The sequence below is a fragment of the Mobula birostris genome, chromosome 4 (genome assembly GCF_030028105.1).
Source record: "Mobula birostris isolate sMobBir1 chromosome 4, sMobBir1.hap1, whole genome shotgun sequence".
Lineage (NCBI taxonomy): Eukaryota > Metazoa > Chordata > Chondrichthyes > Myliobatiformes > Myliobatidae > Mobula > Mobula birostris.
The window spans coordinates 71,012,849-71,035,845 of record NC_092373.1 but is presented as its reverse complement, the minus strand read 5'-3'; the positions used below and the strand labels follow the sequence as shown (position 1 = coordinate 71,035,845).

At 41.1% G+C, this 22,997-nt stretch overlaps 1 protein-coding gene across 1 annotated transcript; it reads left to right on the top strand.

Annotated features, from left to right (window-relative positions):
* The first annotated feature begins 21,077 nt into the window (after nucleotides 1–21,077).
* her8.2 (hairy-related 8.2) lies at nucleotides 21,078–22,508 on the top strand. Its single transcript, XM_072254629.1, has 4 exons — nucleotides 21,078–21,180; nucleotides 21,289–21,384; nucleotides 21,497–21,575; nucleotides 21,815–22,508. The coding sequence occupies exons 1-4, from the start codon at nucleotides 21,118–21,120 to the stop codon at nucleotides 22,294–22,296; spliced, it is 720 nt and encodes a 239-aa protein (XP_072110730.1). The 5' UTR covers nucleotides 21,078–21,117; the 3' UTR covers nucleotides 22,297–22,508.
* Nucleotides 22,509–22,997: the final 489 nt, after the last annotated feature.

The window sequence follows — 22,997 nt, the reverse complement described above, 5'->3', positions numbered from 1 at the left end:
CTGTTGTATCTGCAAACAACTACCATAGCTCAACAATAACCTGCTAGATAAGACACAGGCATATTTCTATACATCCTTTCAGCTCTCTGTGGATGCAACTGCCCTTTGGGTGACCTCTTGCTTGCCCTGCTAGTAACTTGTAGCTTCTTTCATCGTACTCCCATATATTATTTTTCTACTCCCAAAAGCATTAGCTGCCAGACCAGCCATTTTGGAGGCAGGTTGCTTTTTAAGTAAAAGATCAAGAGCAGTGCAAGTGTAGCCAGAACATTCCCTGTGCAGGCCAGCTAAAGGTTGAACAATGCTAGAGCTGGGGAAAACAATGCCCTGAGCAAGATTGTCAAGAACTCTTCATGCCAATCAGTGACACATTCCACTGAATGAATCAGCACATGTTCAATTCACCGTGGTTTTCCACAACAGCAATTGCACTATGCAGGCAGAGCTACACACTCATCTAGCTGATTCTGTCCATCATTTGTATATTGTTAACCCCTTCCCACTCCTGCATTTTCAGTAGAATATTTTGGACACCAGTAGTAGGACCTTGAGTGGCACACGTACACTAGATCCAATTTTCATACTTGTTTGGTCCGATTTATAGACCAAACTTCCGTGAAAAAAACAATAATATCTCTAAACATTTAAAAATCTTCTCAAAATGCCAATCAGGCAGCCATAACAGTGTTCATTTATAACATGATAGCAACCACTTCTGAGTTCATTTCAGATGTTCAGTGAAGGGATGAAAATCACAAGGAAATTTATTCCTTAACCTGTAATTTAATTTCACATCTATAAACTTTATATTTATACTTGTTTGTGTTAGAATTGAATAACTTTCTTATTTCAAAGGTTTCAAAGTTACACTTAATGTCAATATACATCCAGAAATGCTTTTTCTTTGCAACTATCCACGAAAAACAGAACAGTGCCCCTAAGAAATAAATGACAGTTAATTGTTAGACCCCTAAAGTAGTCCCCCCCCAGCTCCCTTCCCTCCTGTGCATAAGCAGCAGCAAGCAACAATCCCCACCCCACATGCAAAAAAAACGTGTCGGCACCCGTCACCGAGCACTCAAGTATGAGCAAAGCAACAGCAAAGACACAGACTTTAAGTACCCCAAAGGCTGCTCGCTCACCTGGTATTCGACATACCACAGGCTCTCTTTCTCCCTAGTAAGGGAGAAAGAGATGTCACTGTTTCACAGTGAGAGGGGAGATATAACAAACAACTCGCTGGTTTATGATGTTAAAAGTCCATTGCGTTGCTTTTTTCGAGCTCTGTGCCCAAAGATCTCGGGTCTCTGGGCACACAGCCTTTGATCTTCCATCTCCCATGACTCACCGATCTCCTGCCCGGACACCGACCTCCAATCCCCCCATCTCCAGCGCCACGAAATCACCAACCCTTAGAGCCCTTAGGCCATGCCCTTGGCGTGCCGAACAACAACTAGTTGTGAAACCCTGAGAGTGGGTCCCATTCCTGCAAAGAACAATAGTCAGCGTGTAGCACCAGGTCAGGGTCTTCAAAAGAACCCTGAAAGGAAAAAAATAGAGATAGTAAAGATGGAAATAGAACTGCTTCCAAAGATGCAACTAGTGGAGTGGTGCCGCAGCAACAACCTGGCACTCAACGTCAGCAAGACGATAGAGCTGATTGTGCACTTCCAGAAGGGTAAGACAAAGGAACACATACCAATCTTCATAGAGGGATTATAAGTGGAGATTTTTAATCTATTCAATATACGTATACTGTATAAAGTATACCAAATAAGATTTACTTATTTTTCCTTCTGTATTGTGTATTGCATTGAACTGCTGCTGTTAAGTTAACGAATTTCACATCACATGCTGGTGATAATAAACCTGATTCTGATTCATCCCCAAAGACTGTTTTTTCATTCAATGCTATCATGACTGATCTGCTTTATACATCTACTTACCTGCCTTGGACCTGTAAGTGCTAGTACCGATGACATTTCAGTTCTTCTTCTTCTTAGGCAGTTACTATAGGACAAGGATGATTTGCTTCTAGTCCAGGAAATGAAAACAGGGCCATTGGTGTACCTTATTCCTGATTGCATCAATGTGTTGGGCCCAAGGTAAATTCTTTGAGACGATGATGCCCAGGAATTTGAAGCTGCTCATTCTTTCCACTGCTGACCCATTAATGAGGACAACTGCGTATTCTGCTAACTTTCTCTTCTTCAAGTCGACAATCAGTTCCTTGGTCTTGCTGATATTGAGCGCAAGGTTGATGCAAGATGATGCTGGTGAACCACAGTGTTGTGTGCAACTTACAAAACTTCTCAATCTACTTCTTCTGAATTCCTCTCACTGCAATCTGCAGCCTGTAATTTCCCTTTAAGTAATATACTTTTGAACCATCTTAATGATCTAGTGATTTCATGATCTTCTGAAGGACTTGGTGGACTTGATTTTCAAGCATGCAGATACGGCACCTTTAAGTAGATGAAAGTACAACACCAGGCTGAAAGAGAGGGAGGAGGGGAGGGCTCCAAGCTAGGCTAAAACAGAGGGGTATGAAACTTCCTCTACCCAGCATCTTGTTAGCAATTTTAGTCACTGGAGAACAAGAATAAGGACCTAAGGGCAAGGTTGCTGTATCCTAGGGAAATGATGTATGGCTGCATTCTCTGTTTAACGAAAACAAGGCTAATTCCGGACATGCCAGAAATGTTGGTAACCACTCGATATACAGGAAGTACCAGACTGCTGACATAGAGAAGGCAAAAGGTGGGGGTCTGTGTTTCATGATAAACTCTTTGTGATGCTCCAAGTTCCCCCAACCTGGAACATCTAATGATTAAGTGCCAACCATTCTACATACCAACAGAGTTCTCCCCTGTGATCCTGACCTCTGTTTACATGCCGCCAAAGGCTGATGTTAAACAGGCACTTGATACACTGAGTGTGTGGCGCGTGGCCAAGTGGTTAGGGCGTTGGACCAGTGAACTGAAGGTCATGGGTTCGAGCCTCGGCTGGGGCAGCGTGTGTGTCCTTGAGCAAGGCACTTAACCACACAATGCTCCAGTCTACCCAGCTGAGAATGGGTACCGGCAAAATGGAGTTAACCTCGTGATAGACTGGCATCCTATCCAGAGGGGAGTCCTCACGCCATGGAAACCGGCATAAGCACTGGCCTGATGGGCCACAAGGCTCATGACAGACTTTAACCTTTAATGATGTACTGAGTGCTACCATCAGCAGACTAGCAACAGCCTACCCCAACACCTTTCATATTATCTTTGGGGACGTCAATCGGGCTTGTTTGAAGAAATCTCTGCCCAATTATCTTTAACATATCCCCTGCAGCACCAGGGATCCCAAAACACTTGACCACTGCTATACTATGATTAGGAGTGCCTACCGTTCAATGCTTAGACTGTGTTTTGGGAAAGCTGATCTCTTGACTGTCCCCCACCTACTGTCATATAGGCAGAGGCTAAAGAGCAAGGCTGTAGAGATAAGGACAACAAAGAGATGGTTGCTGGAGGCAGAGAGGAGCAGATTGCCCCGGGTGGTGGACAGGGCTGTGTTTAAAGGCTCGTCATAGGATCTGAATGAGTTGTCACAAATTTTATAAAAACAGTCATAGACAACTGTGTCCATACAAAACATTTTCGAGTCTTTCCCAACAAGAAGCTATGGATAAACCATGAGATTCACAATATGCTGAGAGCCAGGTCAGTGGCGTTCAGGTCCTGCGACCAAATAAAATACAAGAGGTCCAGATACAAACTGAAAGCCATATCATTGGTGAAGTGGCAATTCTGGACCAAACTTGAATCACTGAATGATCTTCAACGGCTATGGCAGGACATGAGTACAATCACCTACTACAAAGTGAAATCACACACATAGGTGACAATAAAGCTTCGCTCCCAGATAAGCTCTATGCCTTTTATGCTTCTTTGACCATCAAAACATGGAGGAACCTACACAACTCTCATAGTCCCTGATGATCCTGTGATTTCAGTCTCTGAGGCTGACGCAGAGCATTCCCCAGGGAGGTGAAACCATGGAAAGCATCCAGTCCAGACAGGGTAGCTGGCTGAGTACTGAAGACCTGTGCTAATCATCAGGCTGGATATTCACTGATATCTTTAACATCTCTCTTCAGCAGTATCCACCTGTTGCAAGCAGGCTATAACTTTATCAGTGCTTAAGGAGAACGTGGCACTCTGCCTCAAGGACTATCATCCAGTAGCACTTACATCAACAGTCATGAAGTGCTTTGAGAGGTTGGTGAAGAAACGTATCACCTCCTGCTTGAGAAGTGACTTGAGATCTGCTTCAATTTGCTTACTGTCACAACAAGTCAAGAGCAGATGCCATTTCATCAGCTCTTCACTCAAAACTGAATATCAAAGGTACAAGCATAAGAATGCTCTTCGTTGATTACAGCTTGGAATTCAACACTATTATCAGCCCAAAACTAATTAATAATCTTCAAAACCATGGCCTTGTGCAATTGGATCCCCGATTTCCTCACTTGTAGACCCCAGTCAGTTTGGATTGTCGACAACATCTCCTCTACAATCTCTATCAGCACTGCTTCGCCACAAGGCTGTGTGCTTAGTCCCTACTCTACTCAACCCTTACTTACAACTGGGAGGCTAAGCACAGCTCCAAAGCCGTATTTAAGTTTGCTGATGACACCACTGTCATTTGCCAAATCAAAGTTGGTGATGAATCAGCATATAGGAAGGAGATTGATAATCCTAGTTGAGTCGGCCACCACATCAACTCAGTGTCGGCAAGACCAAGGAGCTGATTATTGACATCAGTAGAAGGAATCTGTCAGTCCATGAGTCAGTCCTCATTGGGGGGAGTCAGAGGCAGAGAGGATCAGCAACTTTAAAATCCTCTGTGTTATCATTTCAGATCATCTGTCCTGAGTCTGGTATGTAAGTGCCATTATGAAGAAAGCATGGTGGCACTTCTTCTTTCTTAGAAGTTTACGGAGATTTGGCACGGCATCTAAAATTTGACAAACTTCTATAGATGTGTGGTGGAGAGTATATTGATTAATTGCATCACAACCTGGCATGGAAACACCAATGCCCTTGAACACAAATGCCGAAAAAAAGTAGTGGATATGGCCTCATTCATCATTGGTACAGCCCTCCCCACCACTAAGCTCATCTACACAGTGTTCAAAGCTTCAAAGGCTCACTTATTACCAAAGCACGTATCCATATAAAACTCTGAAATTCCATCTTCTCCAGATAGCCACATGAAAGTTGTTCAGAGAGGAATATCAAATGCAATCCCCTGTACAAAAAAGGATGGTATCCTGATTATCAACCACCCCCAAAACCCCCCACCCACTGCACAAAACAGAACAGGAGCATCAACCCCTAAAAATCAACCTCTCCCCTACACAGAAAACTAGCAGAACACAACAGAACATCAACCCCCAAACACCTTCCTCTCACACAACAAAATGGAAAAGGAACGGGTGATAAAAAACACACAGGATATAACAACCATAAGTCTGGAAAAAGTCCACAGTCCATAAACGCAATAGTCCAATCCATAAACGTAGAACCACAGTACCATCCTACACTTCCTCCGAAATTTGTTAAAAGAGAGGGACACCACACGAAGAAGAAGGGCCTAGCTACCTGCCACTGGGAACCACACAGCGATGGACCGCTCACAAGATCCTTCTCCGGTAGCAATCAAAAGGCGGGCAGTTGGCGCTGAAACTACCTTTCACTTTCCGCATTCGTCTCAATGTCAGTCTTTGTCGATGCTTTAATCGGCAATTAATGGGCACTTTAAATGGTGAAATGGAGCCAAACAGCAGCTCGTGCCCTGTCTCGAGTTACTTCACATCGAGGCTGTCCGAGTACGCACTCGCTTCCTGGAATCTTCTCAGAGCCAGCAAAGCGCTGGATCACTCAAACAATCTCCAAACTGTAAATTACAGGCTCTAACAGTCCCAGACACATATTTAATGTGAAAAATAGATGTAAAGGAAAGCAGCATCCTTCAGCAAGGACCCCACCCATCTAGGCCACGTTCTCCTCTCAATGTTGCCTTCTGGAAGAAGATACAAGAGCCTCAGGAGCCACACCACCATGTTAAGGAATATTTATTATGCTGCAACCATTAGGCTCTTGAACTAGAGGGGATAACTTCATTCACCCCATCACTGAACGACTCCCACAGCCTATGGACTCACTTTCAAGGTCTCTTCACCTCATGTTCTTGATATTTACTGCTTATTTATTTATGGACAAGCCAGCGAGCACTGTGAGGGTCATGTTTTTTGACTTCTCCAGTGCGTTCAACACCATCCGCCCTGCTCTGCTGGGGGAGAAGCTGACAGCGATGCAGGTGGATGCTTTCCTGGTGTCATGGATTATTGATTACCTGACTGGCAGACCACAGTACGTGTGCTTGCAACACTGTGTGTCCGACAGAGTGATCAGCAGCACTGGGGCTCCACAGGGGATTGTCTTGTCTCCCTCTCTCTTCACCATTTACACCTCGGACTTCAACTACTGTACAGAGTCTTGCCATCTTCAGAAGTTTTCTGATGACTCGGCCATAGTTGGATGCACCAGCAAGGGAGATGAGGCTGAGTACAGGGCTACGGTAGGAAACTTTGTCACATGGTGTGAGCAGAATTATCCGTAGCTTAATGTGAAAAAGACTAAGGAGCTGGTGGTAGGCCTGAGGAGAGCTAAGGCACCGGTGACCCCTGTTTCCATCCAGGGGGTCAGTGTGGACATGGTGGAGGATTACAAATACCTGGGGATACGAATTGACAATAAACTGGACTGGTCAGAGAACACTGAGGCTGTCTACAAGAAGGGTCAGAGCCGTCTCTATTTCCTGAGGAGACTGAGGTCCTTTAACATCTGTCGGACGATGCTGAGGATGTTCTACGAGTCTGTGGTGGCCAGTGCGATCATGTTTGCTGTTGTGTGCTGGGGCAGCAGGCTGAGGGTAGCAGACACCAACAGAATCAACAAACTCATTCATAAGGCCAGTGATCTTGTGGGGACGGAACTGAACTCTCTGACGGTGGTGTCTGAAAAGAGGATGCTGTCCAAGTTGCATGCCATCTTGGACAATGTCTCCCATCCACTACATAATGTACTGGGTGGGCACAGGAGTACATTCAGCCAGAGACTCATTCCACCGAGATGCAACACAGAGCGTCATAGGAAGTCATTTCTGCCTGTGGCCATCAAACTTTACAACTCCTCCCTTGGAGGGGCAGACACCCTGAGCCAATAGACTGGTCTGGACTTATTTCCTGGCATAATTTACATATTACTATTTAACTATTTATGGTTTTATTACTATTTATTATTTATGGTGCAATTGTAACGAAATCCAATTTCCCCCAGGATTAATAAAGTATGACTATTTATTTATCTATTTGTTTGTTTATTTTTCTTCTTGTATTTGCACAATTTGTTGTCTTTTGCACATCGGTTGTTTGACCGTCCTGTTGGGTGTGGTCTTTCATTGATTCCATTGTGTTTCTTATACTTACTCTTAATGCCTGCAAGAAAATGAACCTCATGGTGACATAGATGTACTTCAGAATCAGAATCGGGTTGATTATCACCGGCATGTGACATGAAATTTGTTAACTTAGCAGCAGCAGTTCACTGCAATACATAATCTAGCAGAGAAAAAAGTAATAAATAAAATAAAACTAGTAATAATAAATAAACAAGTAAATCAATTACAGTATACATATATTGAATAGATTTTCAAAAATGTGCAAAAACAGAAATACTGTATATTAAAAAAAGTGAGGTAGTGTCCAATGTTTCAATGTCTACTTAGGAATCGGATGGCGGAGAGGAAGAAGCTGTTCCTGAGTCGCTGAGTGTGTGCCTTCAGGCTTCTGTACCTCCTACCTGATGATAACAGTGAGAAAAAGGCATGCCCTGGGTGCTGGAGATCCTTAATAATGGACGCTGCCTTTCTGAGACAGTGAATAACATTACTTTGATCATAACATTACTTTGAACTTTGAACCCTGAACTTTGTTGTAACACCCCTGTACATTTCCTCATCACCATTTCATTGCTGTTTATTGTGAGTGAGTGAGTGATGTTTTGCACTGAGGCAGATTGGTTGAGGATTTTTATCTTTTGGATGCTTAATGCAATGTCCAATCTTTTGCATGCTTCTTTGAAGGAGTCAATTTTAACTTGGAGCTCAGTGTCTGACAACACACATACACAAGCACCATTTGCTGTATTAAGACCAAGTGATCTTGGTTATAGAGCAGAAATAAAACCATAAAACCATAAGGTATAGCAGCAGAATTAAGTCATTCACCCCATTGAGTCTTCTCCACCATTCCCTCATGGCTGATTTATTATCCCTCTCAATCCCATTTCCTGCCTTCTCTGCATAACCTTTGTCACATATCATAATCAAAAATCTATCAATCCCTGCTTTAAATATAACAAATAAAGTAGTCACCACGGCACTGTCTGTGACAATTCACCACCCTTTGGCTAAATTCTTCATCATCTCTGCTCTAAAGGGATGTCCTTCAATTCAGTGGCTGTGCCTTCTGGTCCTAGATTCAGCAACTATAGGAAACATCCTGTTCACGTCCACTCTCTGTAGGTCATTCAATACATGATATATTTCAATGCAATCCCCCTCATTCTTCTAAACTCTAGTGTGTACAGGCCCAGAGCCATCAAACACTCCACATACTTTAACCCATTAATCCTTTCATTCCCACGATCATTCATGTGAATTCCCTCTGGAGATCCTTTCTTAGATAAGGGGACCACAACTACTCACAGTATTCCAAGTGCTGAATGACAAATGCCTTATAAAACTGCTGCAATGTGTCACTGTTTTCACATTCTAGTCATCTTGAAATAAATGCTGACATTACATGACATTACACATTAATACATGTATTAACTCCACTTCATCCAGAACATTACTGTGGGAGAGTCTAAGAAATGGGATGAAGATATCTCATTGGATTCAAAATGGATCCAATTTCTGCTTCATCTCCATTTCCATGGTGATTGGATCCAACGTGAATCCAATGTTTAGGATCACAGCTATGTAAACTATGCAAACCATGTCAATAGCTTACATAGTTCTTAAACATTTCACACTTCGCCTAAATGTATGCATTAATTTTAATTTATATCTCCACTCTATTTTCTTTATGAAGCCGTTGTATCATTTCATACTGCTGAAACATATCACCATATTATCCATGTATTCACAGGAAAGAAAGACAAAGTATTGTTACCTGTCCTCATAGTTTGATCACAAACAAAGGAAAACCTGCAGATGCTGGAAATTCAAGTTCCTGAAGTGCTGGAGGAACTCAGTGGCCACGGAGCATCTGTGGAAAAGAGTACCGTCGACGTTTACCGTCAGCACGACTGGTGAAAAGAAGATGAGGAGTCAGAGTAAGAAGGTGGGGAGAGGGGCGAAAGATACACAGGGCGATCGCTGAAACCGGGAGGGGGCGGGTAAAGTAAAGAGCTGGGAAGTTGATTGGTGAAAGAGATACAGGGCTGGAAAAGGGGGAATCTAATAGGAGAGGATAGAAGGCCATGGAAGAAAGAAAAGGGGAGGAGCACCAAAGGGAGGCAGTGGGCAGGCAAGGAAATATGGTGAGAGAGGGAAAAGGGGATGGGGAATGATGGGGCGGGGCCACTACCGGAAGTTCGAGAAATCAATGTTCATGCCATCAGGTTGGAGGCTCCCCAGACAGAATATAAGGCATTGTTGCTCCAACCTGAGAGGAGGTCTACATGTCAGAATGGGAATGCAAACTGAAATTAAAATGGATGGCCACTGAGAGATCCCACTTTTTCTGTCAGTTGCTGCTCGGCAAAGCAGTCTCCCAATCTACATTGCTTCTCACCAATATTCAGGAGGCCAGACCGGGAGCACCGGATATAGTAGATGACCCCAACAGACTCACAGGTGAAGTGTCTCCTCACTTGGAAGGACTGTTTGGGGCTCTGAATGGTAGAGAGGAAGGTGGTGTAGGGGCAGGTGTAGCAATTGTTCCGCTTGCGAGGATAAGTGCCAGGAGGGAGATCAGTGGGGAGGGATGAATGGACAGGGGGATGTATACGGAGCAATCCCTGCAGAGAGCAGGATGTGGCGGGGGGAGGGAAAGATATGCTTGGTGGTAGGATCCCATTGGAGATGGCGGAAGTTACAGAGAATTATGTGCTGAACGCAGAGGCTGGTGGGGTGGTAGGAGAGGTCAAGAGGAGCCCTATCTATCCCTGCTGGTGTGGCGGGAGGATGGGGTGACAGCAGACATGCACAAAATGGAAGAGATGCCGTTGAGGACAGTGTTGATGGTGGAGGAAGGGAAGACCCTTCCTTAAAGAAAGAGGACATCTCCTTCATTCTGGAATGAAAAGCATCATCCAGAGAGCAGATGCGGTGGAAGCAGAGGAATTGAGAGAAGGGGATGGCATTTTTACAACAGGGTGAGAAGAGGTATAGTCCAGTTAGCTGTGAGAGTCAGTGGGTTTATAATAGACATCAGTAGAATACATAATTTGATCTTCTATTGTTCTACTGGAGCAATGCCATGGCTCATCCCAAGGTAAATATATCATTCCTAAGGTGTGATGCCCAGAGTTGTATGTAATATCCAAAAAGTGCTTTAGCTGGTCCTTTATATAAATAACACAAAGTGTTACTCTTGAGGTACCTAACATTCCATCCATTTTTATTCTTCTTCTATGCCTGTAAATTATTTTATCATTTCTAATGATTTGGCTGCAATATTAATCATTGCATGCATTATTTTGTTGCATTTTCTGAATTTCTTCTGACCATCTCTGATCTCCAAGTCTTTGCTGGGATACGTTTACACTGTCTTCAATGGTTGCCTGCTGTATCTCCGGAAAGATTGTAACCCATACACAAGTTTAAGAGTCAGTGTTCACAACTTACTAAATTATAGAAGACATTGCCATCAAATCTGATTTCATTCTTACTCTTTAGGAGAGGGAACAGTGGGTGATTTTAATGCTAAGTTTCTAGTGTGCTAACAAAAATTGTCTTAGGCTGACAAAGAGCTATTCCTATCCCAAAATAGCATAAAATAAGGAATTTTTATTTCCGGGGATGTGATGCCAAATGGCTTATTGCAGTGCTTTTGGCATAGTTCTGTATCATTTATCAGAGCATTAGTGGATATTTTGATAGTTTAGTAGAATATGGATATTGAAGTCAAAATATACTGTTCGTATTTTAATTGACCTGCATTTATGCAAAATTTCATCTGTTTTTAAATAGATTTTTTAAAAAAAATTATGTAAAGCTTCCAGTAGAGTTCTGTGATCAAACTGTAAAACCTTATGTTTGCAATTCTAGATGGTGAAATAAAAAAAGTTTCAGTTTGTAATCTAAATTCACCTCAATTAGAAGTGGAGCTGGAAAGCAGAGAGGGATGAATGGCTTGTTTATCAAAGGCCTATTGTCTAGGGATGTTTCCCACGCTCCAGCTGATGCAATTGAGTCGCGTGTCCAGATGGTTCAACGGTACTTAAAAACATCAAATAGAAAGGCTAGACAAAGTTTGCCAACCGAGTAGCCTAGTGTAATATTTAACCATGTGAATTTCAATCAGTTTCATTTAAATATGTATAAAATTCTTCCTAATGGATATTAATGCTGAGTTAAAATAAGTATATAACTTCAGCTCAAAATATGCAGATTATAGGTTTCCTTTGACATGTTGTGAAGCAGATTAGTGCTTTAAAAGGAATAACACTTTGCTGGAACTGGACAAAAATGGCTGGGTTTTCTTCTTAATACTTAATAAGCTTAGAGAATTCCTATAAGCATTGTTATTCATCTTTACATAAAGAACATGACTCATAACATCTAAACCTATTTATTTTGAAGTTACTTTGGAGTTCAAAATGTATCACAGATCTAGAGATCCAGTAGTGCAGCTGAAAAGCCTCCAATATAGTAAGAAAATGTTTACAACCCAAGAGTGAATTAACAATATTGGCAGACATGTCATAAAATAAGCATTATAGTATTTACTGAAGCCACTAAGTCCTAATGGTTGCTTCAGATTTTTAGGAAGCAGTATCCAGTTCTAATGAGAAATGGCAAATCTGCATGAATCCTAATAATGGTTTCAATATAGAGGTTATAGCCACAGTGAGTTTTTACAATTTACTTAACAGAATTGGAAACAAGAAGTGAGAGTGCTCCTTTTGACCGCAAATGAAATTAATACAAACTGTTGCCAGCCAATAATGTCTTGTGACTTCATGAGCCTGAAAACCATGGCTTCTGTTCTCCCTAATCCTGACCACTGCCTTATATTCACAAATCACCCTCCAAACCCCGATCAACTTTCCTTTAACGTCTTCTCTGGGATGAAGAGTGACTTGCTTCTTTTCCAGTTCTGTAGATTCAGAAGGCTAATACAGGAACCACAGCTTTTTCCACAGATGGGGCAGGAGATAGATGAATAGTCTGTTGTAGGATTGTTCTTTCTGATGTTCACACAGGGCTTCTGATGTGGTCCCAGTTCATGGACACAGGGTTATCAATACCTTGCCAAATGCTCCTTGTCTAATTATAATGGTCATCAGCAATAGGCTCCCAAGGATTTTGCATTTTGTTCCAAGGAAGATTTGTGTGCAACAGTGAATTTTTTGCTCTAACTGCTTGGTAATCTATTCTCAAGACAGAGCCCAGAATAGCATGTCTGTCTTGGGAATCTGGTGCAATTCATTTAAAGTTCAAAAGTTCAAAGTAAATTTCATTATCAAAGTACATCCATGTCACCATATACAACCCTGAGATTCATTTTTGTGGGCATACTCAGTAAGTCTATAGAATAATAACCATAACCAAATGAATGAAAAACATCTTAGTTGTTCAACCGGAATGCAGAAGAAAACAAACTGTAAATACATAAGGAAGAAATAATAAATAAATAAACAAACAAACAAACAATAGATATCAAGAACATGATATGAAGAGTCCTTCAAAGCGAGTCCATTCGTTATAGGAATATTTGATGATGAGACAAGTTGAGTGAATTTATCCCCTTTGGTTCAAGAGCCTGATGATTGAGGGGTAAGAATTATTCCTGAACCTGGTGGCGCGAGTCCTGAGGCTCTCGTACCTTCTCCCTGATGGCAGCAACAAGAAGAGAGCATGTCCTGGATGGTGGGAGTCCCTGATATTGGATCCTGCTTTCCTGCAACAATGTTTCATGCTCACTGCTCAGGAGTGCTTTACCTGTGATGGACTGGGACACATCCATTACTTTTTGTAGGGATATTCCATTCAAGTGCATTGGTGTTTCCATACCAGGCTGTAATGCAGCCCGTCATGATTCACCCTTTGGAAGCAAATACATGCAGGTCAGATGGGGCTGTAGCCTGGGAGGAGTACAATCATGATGATGTACCCACCCTTACAGAAAATTTGGAGAGATTTGCACAGACAGTTTTTCAGGTATCTTTTGAGTGCCTGAGATGCTTGCTATAGGTTCAATGTTCAATTAAAATTCATTATCAAAGTACATATATGTCACCATATACTATCCTGGGATTCATTTTCTTACAGCCATTCACAGCAGAACAAAGAAAAACAATAGAACCAATGAAAACTGCACACAAAGAAAGTCTGGCAAGTAAACAACATGCAAAACTGTCCAGAGTTTGTGGAATCAGCTCAGCATTGAGGTGGGTGAAGTTATCCACACCGGTTCAGGAGACTGATTGTTGAAGGGTAATAACTGTTCCTGAACCTGTTGTTGTGGGACCTAAAGCATCTCCTTCCTAATAAGCAGTGAGGAGAGAGCAAGGCCTGGATGCTGAGCTCCTTGCTGATTGATGCTGTTTTTTTGTGAACCATTCCTGCACATTGGTGATTCTATACCAGGTTGTGATGCACCCAGTCAGGAAACTCTCCACTGTGCATCTATAAAGTTTTAGATAATATGCCGATCTGCACAAACTTCTAAGTCAGTCAAGGTGTTCCCATGCCTTCTTTGAAGTGACTAAAGGTAGTCCAGATCTCAGAAGAGGGCAATGATCACTACTGCTATGAATTGTGTGCTGGCTCTGAGGTCTTGATCTTCCGATGTCCTCTTCATCAATCGATCGATCAAATGTTGTGCCAACACACTAAAGATGAAATTTTATCACTGATGTCTGCCTTATCAGGAGAGATTCTTGAGATATGGGAAACAGTCCACATTTTCTGCATGAACATCTATTATCAGAGGCTGTATTGCCATCTACAGTTTGATGATAAAGGTTGGAGTGGTGACATTATAGGGGGGTGGTTTCCACTAATATTATACATTTCCTCCATTCCACAGAAACTCCTCTGCTGTGAACTGTCCATGAATCCAATCCAACTTAGACTCTTTCTGCCACCCTAGACCAACAATGAATTTAAAAGGCTACATGATAAATGAGAAATTAAAAACCTCAGGAACACATAATATCCCTGCATCCATGTTGTAAAACTTAGCAAAATGAAACTTCAGTCATAAATTTACCACCTTAGTTCCAACAACTGGAAAGAGAAAGACACGGCAGGGCATCCCAGAGATGGTGAAAGATTATTTGCAAGAAAAGAGACAACTCCAATTGTGGCAACAACATTTGGGTCTCTTTATTTCTGCCATAGAGAAGGATATCACTTGATTTCTCCTCACCAATACATTTCAGTGGCCAATGAGCTGAACACAATGTGGAGTTCATTCATCTAGCAGCCCTCTGGATATGATCTTCATCCATTGAAAATTGACGATTGCAACATCAACCACTATTTGTGACTTTTTATGACCTCTGTTAATCAAAGATGGTGCAGAATCCTTCTCAAAATTAGTTGAAATCGAAATGTCTCTATTTCATTCCTGATATCTGATGGCATGCCAGATGCAACCATAGCCAATAGATCCACAACAGACCCAGTCTCAATACAAACCAGTATCAAGCAAACAGAGGTGACATAAAACATACTGATAAGAAAGAGGCCAGTGTAATCACTAAAAATGGGTTAACTTAGCAATATTAGCAGTATGATTGTAACATTTAGAAATTTAAGCTATTTTTGTCTCTGTAAGGAAAATTGTGTCATCTCTAAAATATTTCTCGCTGCATACACCCCATCTAAAAGACTTCAGTTGCAATAGTTGCTTTAATGTCATAAATAGATGGGACAGAACTTTGGATTTTAAAAGGTGTCAAAAAATATCGTAAAAGCTTTTGTATATGAAGAAACATACTGCATAGTTTATGGTATACTGGTGATAAATAGACACAATAAAACTCTAATGAAATGGCATAATTTGATGAATCACCACAGTGGTGTGTTAGTGACTGAAGGGGTCAGATTACATAAATTAATTCACCACTTTGCCATTTCACAATCTAGAATGTGATGAAATGCTGAGGATAAGTTTAGTATTTCCAGTGGAAAAATAAAAGTAACTGTGAGTTTATGACAATGAACAAACAAGACGGTAATAGGCAAACGATTATATGCTTCTGTTAAAGACAATCTTCAATCTTTGAAGATTGGAAGTATAGTCCTTTAGATTTATAAAAATGCAAAAATATTAACTTGTGAAAAGAAATGAAAAAAAATGTTGGTGCTGCTCAGTTATACAAATCATCATACAAACTTAAAACTGTTTACACAAATTTCATAGTATTAAGTTTTCATTTTATTTCAGAAGAGTTAAATATGAAATAGTATTTATTCTTATAATTCTATGGTTCTGATTCAAATTACAAATGTAACCATTGCATTTTTATTCACATAAGATTAATTTGTACAGCTGTAGATATATTATACAGCATGGGGTGCTCTGGTCAACAGCTTATTCAGACACTAGCTCCACCACAGCTCTAGTGCATCCATTCCCAAATACAGTACAACCAAACTATACCCCCACTAGCACTGAAATTGAAGAAGTTTGCCTGCTAGCATTTAAATACCAGGTGTCTTCAAAAATTTTTCCAATTGGCATGGGAATAATTAGTATAGGTTTGTGGTGGAATTGTAATAGGAGTCAACCACACAGGTGTTAAATTTCCACTTGAAGATACATTCATACCAGTTGGCTGAATGTAACTTAAGTAATTTCACAACAAAACTACACAACTGTTCAACTACAATTCAGACTGAAACTGCTTCATATGGATGAAGACTACATAATAAAACATTATTTCCACAGGGATTCTCCGCTGAAACATCAATAACGCCACCCCCTCCCCACCCTCAGTGATGGTATAATAGATAAGTTATACCATCACCAAGGTTGGTAGTTTCTTGATTAGTAATGGTGTTAAAGGTTACGGTGAGAAGGCAGGAGAATGAGGTTGAGAGGGCAAAATAAACCTGTCATGATTGAATAGTGGAGCAGACTCATTGGGCTAAATGGCCTGATTCTGCTCCTATGCTTTATGGTCTTATTGTCTAAAATATTTGCCAAAGTCACTCCTAGATTTTCTCTGATGTTGCTTTGCAGATTGGAAGAATCCCATAAACTTGAGACGTTCGTACAATTTTCACCTTTGTGAGGATTTCCTAGAATTAGTATGTATGTTTTTACACATTTGAGTTATTTGTAATAACTAGTGCTTTAAAAAGTTTAAGTGCTATCTCTAAATTTGCCAATTACATCACTATCATTGGTTGAATCTCAGATGGTGACAAGGAGGGGTATAGGAGTAAGATAGATTGACTAGTTGGGTGGTATAACAGCAACAAGCTCACACTCAATGCCAGCAAGACTAAGGAATTGATTATGGATTTCAGGAAAGGAAAGTTGGGAGAGCACACACTAAGTGGTCAGCAATGGAAAGGGTAAGTAGCTTAAAGTTCCTGGGTGTCAACATCCCAGTGGATCTATCCTGGGCCAAACACATTGATGCAATCATAAAGGCACACCAAAGTCTATACTTCATCATGAGTTCAACAAGATATGGTATGTCCCTAAAGACTAGTGCAAATTTCTACAGAGGTGCGGTGGAGAGCACTGTGACTGAATTGTATCACTGCATGATCCAGAGGCTCCAACATGCAGGATCAAAAGAGGCTGCAGACTCAGGCAGCTTTATCATGGACACAACCCTGTCCATTACATTACTGAGGACATCTTCAGGAGATGGTACGTTAATTAGGCAGCATGCATCTTTAAGGATCCTCACCATTCAGGACGTGTCCACTTCTCACTACTACCATAAGGGAGGAGGTACAGGAGCCAGAAGACCTGTACTCAATGTATTAGGAACAGCTTCTTCTCCTCTGTCTTCAGATTTCTGAACAGTCAATGAACCTATGAACTCTATCTTGCTTTCCCTCTTGTACACTATTTATATATGTAATTTTGAAACACAGTAATTTTTATGTTTTGCATGGTACTGCTGTCACAAAACAACGAATTCTACAATATGTCCGTGATAATGAACCTGATTCTGAATAGATCTTATTTTTGTTATTAAAATTAATTAACGGCGGATTTTGAAATTAATGGGGCAATAAGAACATAGTAAATGCGGTGTGTAAAATTTCAGGGTTGATTTCACTCCCCGTTGCCTATTAACTCTAGTACTCACACTTACAGAATTACTGTCAGTCTCTTCGACAAAGGAAACGTCGAAACTCGGCGGCGAACTCACGCACAGCAGACTATTAAAAAAGGCTCTTTGCTGATGGCAAGATAGACTGTAAATTGATATTTATTGAGAAATAAGATAATTCCCTTGACACCAAGAATAGCGGCCATGCTCTTCCTTAGAACATTGCACGAAATAGTGAGGTCGTTCGTCCTCAAATGGAGAAGGAAAAGGAGCCTTAGATTGGAATCTCATTCAACGTGTCTTTGTTACTTGCGTTTACATATTTATTCGACCAAAAGTAAAGTATTACAAATTAATTTATGGTGTGTGTGGGAGGGTAATTTCTGGGCACGTGCGGAACTGTCCTGGTCAGGTGGAACGAACGAATCCATCATAAAGGCGATAGAGTTCTGTAATCGTGGTGTTCAGTCTTGTGCGGCCGTTATGGTAGTTAAATGAGTTCCAATTCATTCAAAATGAGTGTTAACCCGTTTGGAAAGGTCTTCCAGTGTACCCTTCGGTTTCCCGGCGTGGGAAGGATTTTGAACAATGCCAGGTCATGAGATGCGGTGTAACCTGATCTTGCCTCTAAATAGGGTGCTGGTTGGTGCATGCTCGCTGCGCTGCCTTTCAAAGCACACCGCGCATTCTACGTGGGAATGGCTGAAACCTCCTGCAGCACATGGGAAGAGGGTAAATTGTTTCGATGCACTGGGTTAGGATGAACCCAAGGTACCCTGACCACGTTGAATTCAGAGGACATTTGATCCCTTTTCATTTGGTGGATTAAGTACGTTGGAGTTCCTTAAAAAAAGAAAAAACTACGTATTATCAAAAACGTCTTAAATTGTGAATCTGGCCACTTAAGCGGGAAATCAGGAGACATTCGTGCATACAAATAATAACAACAATCCTACGACTGTTTAAGGGCTGATATAAGTCTAGAGTTCCCCCTTTCCTCCAAAGAGTGTGAGCTTAAGTTTCAAGAATGTAATTTGTCGAGTAAGTGCGCGGTATGAATTGACGTACAAATCAAACGTTGGGTAACTGATCGGAGAACAGGCTCGAAAAGCCACATGGTCCACTCCTACCCCTCCAGCCCCACCTCAGCCGACACTGGACGAAATGATGTGACTTCCCTTTTTCTTTAAGACGGTGACTCGAATCTATAAGGGGGAGGTATTGCTGATATCCCTTAAATTAAGAAACAAAAATCATTGAATAAAATATTTAGAATTAGATAAGTGGATTATATGAGTAAATACAAAAAGTAGTTGTCTGGACCTGGAGTGGTGCATGTCCCGGTTGCCATAGTAATTAAACGGATGTCACGCCATCTGAAAGGATTCACCTTATGGTCTACATCCACTCCCTGCGCAGCTCTGCCTCCGCAGTTAATCTGAAAGGTTGTTAGGAAATATCGTGAAAGGGGGTTATTGTTCGGAAGAATTTCCCACGTTGGTTTCTGCGCCTGGCAGTCGCGTGTCTTAAGGCAAACAGAGCTGCTGCGGTGAATTCGTTAAAAAAGGAAAAACATTGCCGTCAATGGATGAACATCTGCTTCGGGATATTGTGTTTTTTTAAATATATAAGTTCGCGTTTTTAAAAAAAGGCAAGAAAGATTTACAATCCTGTGAATTATCTGGCCAACATTCTGTTCTTAAGAGCTGCACACTGTTAAAAGAAACGACGAATATAGGAAAGACGGTTAATTTTAAACATTTTAAATCTACATATTGGTTTGATGTCGATAAAATTCAAATATTTTCGAAAAATAAAAAGATATGAAGATGCGTCGTGCATAGTCCAGTTCTTATATGGTAACTCTGTATAAATGAATTGGAAAAGGACAACGCCTAAACTCACCTCCCTCCACCCTCCCCACACCTACACCCCTACCAACGCGCGCGCGTGCACACACACACACACAAACTTACACAATGTTGGGTTAATGATCTATGATTTTAGCAATCGCCAATGAAAATAGATTATTTGATTATTTTACGCTGCTTTTTTGGGAGCTTGCTGTACGTAAATTGACTGGCGCCTTTCATACATTTCAACATTTAACACTTTGGAGATGCAGTTCATGGTGGAAAGCACTCTGAGATATCACAACTTCGTGAACGGTGCTACGTATTTATTGTTACAAATCTTTTTCTTCTGAACAAAATTTTTATACAAGCACACAAAAACTTGAGCACTGGTCAAAGAAAGGAAAGGTCTTTCAAAATTAAATATATATATATTTTGGTACACATGATTTTTAAAATTAAGATTCGCACGTTTTGTTTCCACCTCTCTTCGGCCCAATTTAAAGAGTTTGTTCAGAATGGCAGCGCTCCGAAGGAACAAGCCTACAGGGTGTGGCCTCGATGCAGAACTATACGCAGAAACAGTCCCCAACATAAACGGTCGTCTACTGTAGTGTAATTTTAAAAAAAACACTCCTTAACGGGAGCGCTAGCTCCTTGTCAATATTCTGCATTCTCCAAAAATCAACCGGACGTAAAGACTCCTTTCTGGCGATAAATTCTTGAACCAATTTTTTTTAAAAAACAGTATTTTCAATTTTAATACCCAGCCGAAGTATATCGTGTGCCTGAGTCTATTTCATTCGTTTGACCAATGAGTAATTAATAATAATTAGTTGGATAATGTGGTATTTAGTCATTCAAATAGTGAAAAGTATATTTATTTTGTATAAAATTGGGTCACGCGTTAGAAGCAAATCAATGATCCTCGGTCATCCCGCAAGAAACCAAAACATTTACCTGTTGTGAACGAACAATAAATAATACACTAATTGTTATAAAGGTGAAAGATACAATTTTCAAAATGAAAGTCTCATTGTTAAAAGGAAACGCATAAACTATTTCAAAAGCATGATACAGTAACGTTCAAGGCAGTGTATTCCGTTTCATAATGAACAGAGAAAACCTTGACAATGTAACAAGGAAAGTGATCCAAACCTCAATAAGAACTCAACCCAACAGCTGTGAATGGGACAGGGCGGATGCATTTCGTGTTTTTGCGGTTGCAAAATTGACACCATTCACATGATGAAAAAAGACAGAGTTCCCAGGTGTAACTGGAGTAACACCATGTCTTTTCTCACCACTAACCAAATCCATGGGAATGTAGAGAGGGGCAGTTTGAAGACCCATGCGAACTGCTTGGAGTGCTGAGAGAACGATAAGATTCGGCTGGAAGAGATTCCTGGCCTCGGCCATCTGTCGCTCTTTGGGCGGTCAGCCTGGCCATTGAGTGAGAGCACTGAGCTGTCACTGTTGATTGATGGACACTCGCCTCTGGCCGCGACCCCAAGTGTGGGAAAGTGGCTGAGCTCGGGAACTCACGCATTCACATGCTAATTTGTGGATATAAATAGAAGTTCGGCAGAGAGCAAGAAGACATCACAGCCTCAGTCTGAAACCAGCGAGCATCTTGCAGCAAATCTCTTCTCCAGATCGGTGAAAACATGACTGCCACGACCTTCAGCAGCAACGTGGAAAAACTCTCAAGTGCCAAAGAAGAGCGCAAGGTAAGAAAAATAATGTCAGCGCCGTTAGATTTTGGAAGGGCGCAAATAATACTTGGCTGAAGTTCCAACAATGGCACGTGCTTATTCTGTGTATGTCTTGTCCTGCAGTTAAGAAAACCTCTTATCGAAAGGAAACGCCGAGAGCGGATCAACAACTGTCTAGACCAACTGAAAGAAACAGTCGTCAGCGCCTTTCGCCTCGATGTAAGTACCCGCGCTCTGTTCTGCTTCCTGCCCTGAATGCATGGAGTCTGCTGATCGTTCATTGAAGCTGATTGAAAGCCGAATATGACAACAGCTCTTCATTATTTTCTAGCAATCGAAACTGGAAAAAGCAGATATCCTCGAGATGACAGTGAAACACCTTCAGAATGTTCAAAACAGCAGGATGATGGGTGAGTTTCGGTTCAGTGCTATTGGGACCAATAATGTACAACGACATCAAGGTGGTCTTATGGATCTATGTCAAACTACAGTGTATTCAATTTAATCTAAGTAATCTTGTAGTAATTGTTTGTTTTAAAATTTTATTTTAACGTTTGAAATCCGCTTGCTTGTAAACGTACGCGACTATAATTAGGAAACCGAAAGTTCATTTTCTTATTATTCATGCTTATGTCTTACTTTATTTTAGCTGATACTAAAATAGGACTGGAGGCCCAGCAGCGGTATAGTGCTGGCTACATCCAGTGTATGCATGAAGTGCACAACCTGCTACTGACGTGCGATTGGATGGACAAAACCGTGGGGGCGCGCTTGTTGAACCACTTGCTCAAGTCGCTGCCTCGATCCAGCGATGGTTCACGCCAGTCCAGTCTGAAGACACAAGCCCTTAACCCGCAAACCTCAAAGAGTCAGCTCCCTTCAGCGACCCAGGGGGACATTCCTCCGGCTCATGCCGCATCCTCGGGTGCTGTGGATCCATCTCCTCGCTCATCTCCGGACCGACACTGCAATCGTGGGTTTAAAGTGTGCAGCAAAAATATCGATCCGTTTCCAAATCCTCCTGCAAACATGCACCTACTGGCCAGCTCGTCTGCTCAGCAGCTACAAGAAGATTTGGCCTTAATGCACAATTCGCCGATTGCATTTTCAAGCGTGTGGAGACCCTGGTGAAGACTTTGTACAGCTTTATTAAAGATTAGACTCTTCTTATGTATCTCATAGATATGCTTTTCGAAACACTGCTGGGCAAAAAAAATGTCCCTTATGTGTGCTAAAATCAGGGTACTTCACGCTGAAGGGTGCTTATCCGTAGCCTATTTTGTAGAAGGCGTTTATAATGTTGTATTCAATGAAATACATCTAATTTATTTGATAGAATGCTTGCGGGCTTATTACTTCTTCTTATATGTTATGTTTATATTTCAATTAACGACATTAATAAACATTGAAAATCATTTTGTATCTCATTCTGCGTTTCTATTGATGCATTGAATTTTAACGGTAATGTAACCTATTAAATATAGTACGAAAATTTAATTTTAATGATAATGGCCATTTAAAAATAATAGAAAAGTTAAAGCGCAAATCTTACGTACAAAAACTTATAGCATTTATGCATCAGAGTTAACACGAGAGTTCTGATATGAATGTTTAAGTTAATTGTATTTTGATTTACAAATACTTCAGCACAAAGGTGGTGCGTATGTTAGAAATTCAAAACTCATTTCCAAAAGAATGTCCATTTTAATCAAAGAAGCCGTCCGAAATAAACGGTATCGCGAAAGGGGTAGGGATACTCAAAATAGTTTGTATCCGGAAGCTTAACAATAGTCAACACTACGAAAAAAAGTATGAGATGAGCAACAGCTTAG

Bases quoted from the DNA above. Each gene is read 5' to 3' on its own strand.
- her8.2 (XM_072254629.1), top strand. From the start codon at position 21,118: ATGACTGCCACGACCTTCAGCAGCAACGTGGAAAAACTCTCAAGTGCC. The intron at 21,181-21,288 runs GTAAGAAAAATA...CTTGTCCTGCAG, and splicing joins GTGCCAAAGAAGAGCGCAAG to TTAAGAAAACCTCTTATCGA. The intron at 21,385-21,496 runs GTAAGTACCCGC...ATTATTTTCTAG, and splicing joins TCAGCGCCTTTCGCCTCGAT to CAATCGAAACTGGAAAAAGC.